We start from the raw sequence: 10,795 nt of genomic DNA, 5'->3' as shown, positions 1-10,795 counted from the left end.
GGATCAAGAAAAACTGATACTGGCCTGTACGGGTCATACACCATCTATACGGCTCGTATAGACCATAAAATAATTATATAAAATAATTATAAATATCTGGTAAAAGTACAGCTAAATGCTGTCTATATGAGTCGTATAGACCCTATATGGCTCGTATAGGGTCTATACGAACAAGACTATCTATACGACTCGTATAGGGTCTATACGGCTCGTATAGACCGTAAAAAACTGCCACACTGTCACCTCCGTACGCATGTTAATAAGTTCGTATAGGCCCTATACAAGCCGTATATCTTTATTCACACACCATGAGAATGCTTTTTGTATATAACAACCCCTTTAAAAAAAAGTAGTCACATACGGTGACGCATATGTTTGGGAAACTTTAAATGGTAGCTTCTTACGCAGCAGTACTTTTCATACAAAAATGGCTCTCATTTATTACTCCAACACGTCTTTCACCTATTTCTACTATTAGCCCAAGTAAAGATAACAATCTCGATCTATCTTCAACAAATTGCTATGCGATGTTGTTGGACCCTAGACTAGGGGTGTTCTTCGAGTTTAAAAGAGATACCGGACAGACCCCTTCAATGGTACCTCAACTACTAACCCACACAAAAGGTATGGTTAGTTTATATATTTATTTCATTTAACTCGCTAATTCTTCTGGATATATAACATCTAGAAAAGTTTGACTGAGTCAATATTTATTATGAAAAATTAATAACAAAATGTCTATGGTCGTGTCATGAATTAAATTTTATCGAAACCGAGTATCTTTTGGTCTTGTAAACTTTGAAAGGTTGAATGTAAGTCGGTTTACAATAAAATTTACATCCAAATATTGGTGAAAACATTTAAATAAAACCGTGCATGCATTTAGGTTTTAAAACATTTAAAGTGAACAAAATTATTATATAAAAATCAAGTAAATAATATGTTTCTAAAAGTACTTGTATCGCAAACACTACGTAAGAAGATATTATTCCTTTTAACCTCTATACTTGTATTTTGCACGTTATGTTTCTATATATATACCAACTTATACTCTCAAGAAAACTCACACCTTCCCTTAGAACCATGACATTCACTAACTATCACAACTCTCAAGTCACAAACACCGAAACCAGGATGACCGCGAATGCTAACGTCAATCCTGCCGACCAAAAGATGTCCCAACCGTCAGAGTTGGAGAAGATGAGGAAAGGAGGGTTTTGGGTAAGAAAATGGAGGTTGGTAGACGTGGTTAACCTTTGCTGGATCACCGGCATACATGTGTTGGCTGCATTTGCACCTTTTGCGTATGATTGGGGTGCGGTGATGGTGGCCTTGGGCTTGGCTTTGTTTACCGGAATGGGTATGACCCTTGGTTATCATAGGCTTCTTACCCATAGGAGTTTCAAGATCTCTAAAGTGCTCGAATATTTCTTCGTTTACTGTGGTGTTCTTGCTGGCCAGGTATCGTACCAATATGCATTTGCACGTTTGTTTTGCATCGACCATAAACCAACTAGAGGTTAAATACAACGTAAAACAATATAGTATCTCAAAAATTAGATATAAAATGAATCCAACAAATAGTACATTGTATGACATTTGGGATGCTTTTTTTGGTACCTTGTTACTCTGGTAGGTAATTATGTGCTAATTATTTGTGATTGATCGGTTGACTCAAAATATGGAACCTGATTTTCGTTTCAGTGATTGAGTCCCTCATAGGGCAGTTCAAACTGCTCACCACTCGCTTGAAAATTGCTCAAAAAATACTCGTTCGATTTCGGCTTGGTTTGGAAATGAGCCATTCAGCTCAGGCCGATTTGAAAACAAACCAAGCACGAGCAAAGCCTCGCTTGGTTCGGTTCGTTTTTGCTTGAATTATTTTTTATTTATTATTTATATATATATATATATAATTTTATGTATATATATAAAAATAAAGTCTTTTTTAAAATTTTTAAAATTTCTCTCTTTTGTGTTGATTTTAAAGTTTCAATTTTAACTCTAGCTAGTAGCTGCTCAATTTATATATATCGTCTTGTTAACTTTGAGTTTTAGATATTTTAGGATTGAAAGTCTAGACATTTTGAAGTTGAAAATCTTAAATTAATGATATTTTCTACTTTTAGTTTGGATTTAAAACTAACCCGAAACAGCCCTAGTCCCTCATGATAATTATGATAATAAGTCATGATCATACCCTAACCAATTAAATTGGTATTCGAAGCTTTTGGTCAGACTAAATAAAAAAAAATACAACTTAATTGCTGTTGGGAAGTTTTTAATATGGATGTGTTGATCTATACCATATAATAAATAAAATTTTCTAAGTGTCACATGTCATTATCAAAATGATTTTTACAAAAATTTTCTTTCCTCTCTATCAAATTAAATACATTTTCTTTTTCTTATTAATAATTTTGTATTTAATTTTTTTAATTTTTTTTATAACTAAAGCTTTTTTCCACCAATTTGTCTCAAGTGAGACTATAACCAACAACTATTTAGTTGTTTTACATTTCATTTTCTCTTTTGAATAAGTGTTATAGAAATTTAACAGCAGCATAAATATGTATTTTGTTTTATATAAATATATTAGATTAGTTATTAATATTTAGGTTTTTATAAGCAACAAATTTTCATATTGATTTGAAATATTAATTTAAAATTAAAATTTTAATAAACTTTAATTTATTAAATATTTATATGATTATTTGCTATATTACAAGCTTTTTTCCTTTCAAACCCTTAAAAGACAAATTCACTATTGATGTATATTCTCAATGTTTATGTTAATTAAAATGGGCGAGTTTCTTTAACCGGTTAAAGTATCAAACATGGTTCAAGTCAAAACAGTTTATGATAATAATGAGTTTTGGTTCACTGGTTGGTTTAAAAAGTAGCCATTTACAACCTTTTTTTTAATTGACTATTTAATCAACCCATCATTTATGTTAAGTTCACAATCTTAAAAGTACACAAAAATTTAGCCACCAGAGTACATGTTTTGGATTTTCATGTGGATAAGGCAACTTATTAAGTTTTGAATACAAATTATAGACATTAGCACATTGTTAATCAGATGATGAATTGACTTTGTATATCCTTATATTATTGAAGATTTCAAAAATATAGAATTCTTTAGTGAATGAGGTTGTTCAAGAAACTAGCAAACATTTGCTATCCATGTTTCCGGGAGATGAAAACTATTACCATTCTTCAGATGGTATCTATCAGCTATAAAATAAATACATTACAAGAAAGTATTAGTTTCCTAATATTTTAAATGGCCTTAAAATCTAAGTTTGTCAAGTCATAGGTTATTCCTAAAAGCCAATGTTGAAATGGCGTTGCTTAAAATATAACTAGAAAATTGGTCTATGCAATGAACTAAAGTACATGTGATACAATATGATAACCGTGTTATTAGAACTCACACTTTTATTCTTTAAAAAATCATACACCTTTAGCTAAAATGATTAATTTTAAATAATGAAATTTTCACTTTATTTTTGTTTTATAATGAAAATTAATAAAACCTAAGCTCAATCACTATAGATGTTGGTTTGTTTTCGAGACAATTTATTTTAACTCTTAGCCAGTTATGTGTTGCATTATCTAGCGTTAAAAGCATAAACAATATGAAATTACTAAGTTTTGACACAGAAAGTAAAGTTACGAATAAAATTACAAATATTGTATACAAAGAAATATTTACAGATTTGTAAAAATCTTCTAACAGTTATTTTTTCTCATATTATGTAATGTGTAATTTATTCTGTCATATAATATATCTTTATATCTGTTGAACATATTTTTGTATTTCATATGTGCTATTATTAAAATAAATTTATTTATTCTAACCCGTGTGGTACACGGGTAGTTAACCTAATCTCTTATAAATTAACATATAATTTTTGTTTTGATGAGAGGAATGGAATGAAAACGGGATGGACTGGGAGCTGCAAGATTTGTAGAACCCTGGCCCACCTCCCTCAATACCGTCACAAACAAAACCCCTGATGTTTGCTTCCCGATGTCTTCATTGAATATTTATTAGTTTTGACCACTTCATATATCTCAAGGAAGGATGAAATAAAAAAACATCTATTGCGTGTTTCATTAATGTAATTAACTATTAAGATAAAACCATAAGAAAAAAAGAGAAAATTAATGGGATTTTAGGAATACCTACTTTAATTCACTTTTTTCAAATTTCATCAATTTTTTAAATGTGCATAACTTTTTCATACACGTTATTTTGAAAAAAAAAAAATTTGCATCATAAGATAAGTGCTTTTTTATCTTTAATTTAAGTACCATCTCAACAAAATTTTTGAAGGTTTAGAGAAATGAATGAAAAAAAACCTAGTAACGTACAGAACAAATGAGTTTAGGAAAGAAAAAAGTTAAAAATACTTTTTGATGTCATCTCTGCATTCTCCACTACTAAAAAAAACATTATCCAGAATAGATTGATAAAAGTATTTTAAGCATGAACATATTTCAATGAAACTAATTATACAAATATTCGTTGTAGGGTCTTATCGTATTTAAGGGTCAGGTTATTTATAAAGTGGAAAAAAAATTGAGAAGGACGAGAAATATTTTTGTTTATAAAAACCCTTAAAAGAAATAACAAATTAATTAAAAAAATCATAATTTAAAATAAATAAAAAATAAAAAAAAGTAAAAACAACAAGAATGTTTTTTTGCCTTTCTCGTTCTCAAAAAAAAAAACCAATAAACAAACAATAACACAATTTTAAGGAAAAAATATCATAGTGTCTTCTTATTTATTATTGTGTTTTTTGTTTATTTTCGTCATTGATTGTGTCTTTTTTCCTTGATATTGTGTCTTTTTTTCTTGATATTGTGTTATATTACTTAACATTGTGTTATATTTTGCTCAGAATTGTATTATATTTGCGATCTATTGTGTTTTTTTTATCATTGTGTTTTTCGTTTATTTTCGTCATTGTAAATTTTTTTTCTCTACATTGTGTCTTTTTCGTCACTGTGATTGTGCAAGTTTTGGTCCCGTAATTATCTAGACTACCCTAGTTCTAATATACTATGAGTTAGTTTGTTCCGTATTATTAGTTAATTATATATATTTGTTGATTGTACAATGATACTACTTTGCTCAATGAAACATGCAGAAAGATCCAATATCTTGGGTGAGTACACACAAGAGTCACCACAAGTTTGCCGAGACAGATAGAGATCCGCATTCTCCAACAGAAGGTTTCTGGTTTAGTCATTTTGGTTGGTTCTGTTACATTGACTACATTGTTGCAAAGGTGATTACAATGGTTTCTGGTTTATCGTTTATATTCTTATTGCTTATTGATCTCAATTTGATTTGATATTGATGAACTAATTTAGTGCGGAAAGTACACTAATGTACCGGAGCTAAAGGCACAATGGTTTTATATGTTTCTTCATGAAACTTACTTTTGGCATCCAACTGCACTTGGAGTGCTACTACACTTTTATGGAGGTTTTCCCTGCTTGGTTTGGGGGCTGGTATGTATGACACTAGCTTCTAAATACTTTCTTGATTAATTCTGAAAAATGAATCGTTTCTCGTGTGTTTGTTATCGTTCAGGGCATACGAGCAGTGTTCGTTTGTCACGCCACGTTCGTCGTACGCTCGATCGGCCATATATGGGGCGAGAGGTCATGGAACACTCCTGATACTTCCACCAATAATTGGTTTGTTCATGAAGCCTTTATGCTATAGCATGAAAATTGCAAATACATTTTTCTGATACTTTCTTTTTTGGAATATCTACCAGTATTCTAATAAAGTAAAATAATTGTGAACATTTGTCATATTTTGGTTAATTCTCAAAATTTTTTTCCCTCCAAAACTAGCATCTTAATTGACCCTAATATATGTAATAGATCAATAATTATTCACTTTCCTTTTATACACTATTTATATTATATCTATACATTTTTATAAAAATAAATATAACATATTATTTTACTATATATTTCAAAGTAATTGGTGAAATCCAAAAATCAACAACAAACCATGTTTGCTAAGTATTGAAAAAAATATAATTTCAAATGTTATCATTTACGTATTGTATTATGCATATTGTAAAAGATTGTAAAAAAACAAAATTCGAATATGCTTTCATTTTACAAAGTAATTTTTTTAACGATTAAGTCGATCCATTTTTTTAAATCAATCAATTTATCTATTATTATTATTACTATAATTGTAAATTATCATATAAATTTATAAATTATAAATACATGCTTTAAATCTATCTATTTATTTTTTGGTTAAGTTAGTAAACTATATATATGTTATAATGCAAGGATAGTATATACCAATCACTTTCAGGCATAATAAAGTTTATCATATTTAATTTCTTAGTTTTTATGAAGGATTGTTTTGGGTTTTTTGTGGAACTTAAATTTGATTTTTATGGGTCAAAAGTTGGTAAATAGATTGTTTGGTACAAATTAACTACATTTAGATTAAAATTTGTTACGGGTCAAAAATGGGAAATCTGAATATTTTTAAAAGTTTGAGAATGCAAATAGATTTATCATCAAATTTGTTACGAGTTCAAAGTATTGGCTTGAAAGGGTCAAACAAATGAATGTTAAAATTTTAAACATGATTCGGGTTTCAAATTTATGTTCAAGGGCATTTTCGGAATAATCAAAAGATTAGGGATTTGGCATATTGACTATTTTTTCCTCGACTATTAAAATTTAATTAAGAAAAGATTGCGAACAGTTTTGAAATGTCACCGCCAGACCTATCTATGCTTTTAACTTATTTCAAATTTAAAATATTTGTGTAAGCATTAACTTTTCCTTCAATGATGATCAAAACGTTGTATGGGAAACATGTCATGTAAAACTATGTTCAAATGAATCAAAATATTCACAAAATTAAATGGTTAACATGTTATTTTTTATGTTGTCATTATGACAAAATCGAGAAGCCCCTGAAACTTATCAAAATCTTTTTTATGGTGTAGCTTAGAAAAACATAGTTCTTGAAAAACATTCGTCGTTATAATTTAACGTTATCATTTTCTTCGATTAGTGGTAAAATGATAAATATATCAATAAAGGTAACACTTATTCTGTATTTAGGCTGAGTGGTTAAAACTACTATTGTATGAGAAGTCTTATTCTCGAGATTGGTTAATAACCAACATTCTTTCAATTATACATATATAACATTAGGAATGAAATTTTCAATAGAAAAAGTATTCTCGGGTACGTTTCTGCGCGTGCTTTTTTTGTTAAGTGCATTTAAAAAAACATTTTGTGATTTAAATAAAATTAATTTATGTACATATGGTCTAGATACAAACATATATGTAATACATTTTTTTATATACGTTATGTAATTATTTATTTTACTTGTAATTTTATAATTTAAACCATCCTGTGTGTGACACGGACTCTAAAACTAGTGGGTGTAATATTTGAGGAAATTGGACGTAATGGAATGGCATCTGCTTTTTAAAGGATGGCAAAATATACCACATATGTTAGACACTTATACCCTACTTCATAAAAAAAAGCACTTTGTGGCCACGTGGAAAACTTGTATGGGCTTTCTTACCATTCATGACCTTGAAAATATCCATGTGGCCGCAAAAATGCTTTTATTAGTTGTATTTTACAATTTTATGTCATTTTATTTTACTTTTTCCTCATAATCTGTGTCCATTAGCTTTAAAAATAAAAACTAAATACATAGTTGTGTTTTCTTATTTATCTAAACACTTCAAAATAAATTTTATTAATAAGTTAGTTGTATTCAAAGTAACATATTTTTTTGTTTTCAGAAACTATACCAAGTAATGATACTATAATAAACCGAACTAATATCAAATATCAATTAAGAAACATTTGTATTAGTATTCATTTTTATTGCTTTCGATCAATGTAAAAGACGTGTCAAAAACGTTTTTTGGCATATTGCGATTTTTTTGGTTATATGACACGTTTTTTTGTGTAAATAAACATTTTGGTTTTGTAACGCACTTAATTTTTGTCGAATGAAATTAAATCGATACAGTCCAAACAACATTGGTACTATACTAGTACCATAATTCATTTTTATGGGTTTTTGGATTTGATATAAGTTGCTTTCGTTTTTAATTTTATTACCAGTTCAAAGCGGCACCGTATTGCAAGGAAACCTTGTCACTTGCAGCTTTATGTTTGTAATTTATCTATTTATTTTTTGATTAGGTGATATTATTGTAAACAATATTTTATATTTTATGCATGCGCTGATTTATTAACGCAAGGTGCGAGGGAATGTTACTAGTTTTTCTACAATTATAAGTTCATTTTATATGTTACTTGCTTATAAAATCTAACATAATTTGCACGTTTAGAAAAAGTCACACTTAAACCAAATTAATTAATACATTGAAAATAGAACATGTACGTGGAAATTATGTATTTGTTCTGGTGTATTAAATCGAGTTGCAGGTGTACAGGTGTATTGGCTCTCGGGGAAGGTTGGCATAACAATCATCATGCTTTCCCAAATTCGGCTCGACATGGATTAGAGTGGTGGCAATTTGACTTGACATGGGAGTTGATTAAGTTTCTTCAGCTAATAGGATTAGCGACAGACGTTAAGTTACCCTCTGAGGCCGAAAAAAGAAGAATGGTATTGCTGAGCTCCGTCAAAACCAACAAAACATTTTGATGTCCTTGAGCATGATGATTAAGTAGTTTCCGTTAATTCATGAATTTCAAATAAAGAGTTATCCGCTTGTTTTCATGTGGCATTTTGGTTGTGTAGGTTATCAGTTCTTGGTATGAAACTTCTTCGTAATATTTCAATATATTAGTTCAAGTTGATTTCGGGGTTTTAAATAATGGCTAGTGTATAATTCTATAAAATTAATCATGGTTCATTATTTATTGTTATAAGACAAGTGAACTCTATCCTCAAGAGTAACTTCGATCACACTATTTGATTAAGTAGTTTTCCCATAAACAATTTTCAATGAATTACGTTAAATAAATATTATTATAACTAAAGAATGATAATTATTATTTTGTTATTTTATTATTTAGATAATCTACCTATATTCTAATAAAGTAAAATAAATGTGGACATGTGTCATGTTTTGGTTAATTCTCACAATTTTTTTCCCTTCAAAACTAACATACCCTAATATGTAATAAATCAATAATTATTTACTTTCCTTTTACACTTTATTTATATAATATCTATATATTTTTATAAATATAAATATTAACATATTATTTTACTATATATTTCAAAATACTTGGTGAATTCCAAAAATCAACAACAAATCATATTTTTCAAATAAAGATTGTTTCGGGTTTTTTGTGGAACTTAAATTTGATTTTATGGGTCAAAAGTTGGTAAATAGATTGTTTGGTACAAGTTAACTACATTTAGGTCAAATTTTGTTACAGGTCAAAAATGAAAATTTTGTGTACTTTTAAAAGTTTGAGAATGCAAAATAGATGTATAGTCAAATTTGTAATGGGTTCAAAGTGTTGACTTTAAATTGTCAAAAGTATGAAAGTTAGAATTTTAAACATGATTCGGGTTTCAAATTTATTTTTAAGGACATTTTTTGAACTAATCAAAAGGTTCGCGATTTGGCAAATTGACTATTTTTCCCTCAACTATTAAAATTTAAGAAAAGATTGCGAACACTTTCGACATGCCAACCCATGCCTATCAATGCTTCTAACTTTTATCAAATTTGAAATATTTATGTCAACATTAATTTTTCCTTAAATGATGATCAGAACGTTGTAGAGAAGCATGTCATGCAAAACTATGCTCAAATGAAACAAAATATTCACAAAATTGAATTGGTTAACATGTTATTTTTTATTTTGTCATTATGACAAAGTCGAGAAGCCCTCTGAAACTTATCAAAATATTTTTCATAGTGTAACTCAGAAAAACATAATTTTTGAAAAACATTCGCTGCTACAATTTAATGGCGTACTTTCCTTTGATGGGTGGTAAATTGATAAATATAACAATGAAGGTAACACCTCTTTTGTATTTGGGCTGGGTGGTTAGAACTACTATCGTATGATAAGTCTTATTTCCAAAGTTTGTTCATAACCAAAATTCTTTCAATTATACATATATGACACGGAGAATGAATTTTTCAATAGAAAGAAGCATTCTTGGGTACGTTTTTGCACGGACAGTTTTTTTATTAAGTTCATTTAAAAAAAATTATTTTATGATATAAATAAAATCAATTTATGTACACATTGAATAGATACAAGTATAAATGTAATACATTTTTTTTCATATACGCTAGGTAATTATTTTTTTACTTATAATTTTATAATTTGAATTATATCGTGTGTGACACGGACTCTAAAATTAGTATTGATAATATACTTTATTGATTTTTGAAAATATTCTTTTGTTTTATATCAACAATCAAAATTAACGGCACAAGTTTGCCATCCATCCCGAAAATGTTCCGGTAAATGGATGGGGTGGCGTTCCCCATCCATACACAAACCATCTCATCTCAATCCCATCCCACACACACTCTCTGAGAAACCTAACAAGGATCAAATTTATCACTCAAATCATGCACCAATTTCGAAGCCCCGAGTATAGAATGGACATAAAGAAGATGAGCGTGGTTCGTTTCGGGTCCCATAGATAGTGCCAATGAAGAAGCAAATTCCTATCACATTGGGCTCCGATTAGATGCTCCATGAATATCGGGTAAAGAAGGAGCAACCACACTTCATCTTGTTTGTCTAATGTCAG

General features: G+C 29.0%; 1 protein-coding gene across 1 annotated transcript; it reads left to right on the top strand.

Annotated features, from left to right (window-relative positions):
- Positions 1-1,046: 1,046 nt before the first annotated feature.
- LOC143557653 (delta-9 acyl-lipid desaturase 1-like) lies at positions 1,047-8,710 on the top strand. Its single transcript, XM_077046682.1, has 5 exons — positions 1,047-1,461; positions 5,163-5,303; positions 5,389-5,529; positions 5,612-5,718; positions 8,488-8,710. The coding sequence occupies exons 1-5, from the start codon at positions 1,084-1,086 to the stop codon at positions 8,708-8,710; spliced, it is 990 nt and encodes a 329-aa protein (XP_076902797.1). The 5' UTR covers positions 1,047-1,083.
- Positions 8,711-10,795: the final 2,085 nt, after the last annotated feature.

The sequence above is a fragment of the Bidens hawaiensis genome, unplaced genomic scaffold, assembly GCF_021521415.1.
Source record: "Bidens hawaiensis isolate Kalapana, Puna unplaced genomic scaffold, B.hawaiensis_p1.1 tig00019079_1, whole genome shotgun sequence".
Lineage (NCBI taxonomy): Eukaryota > Viridiplantae > Streptophyta > Magnoliopsida > Asterales > Asteraceae > Bidens > Bidens hawaiensis.
This window is presented reverse-complemented; position numbering and strand designations above follow the sequence as displayed.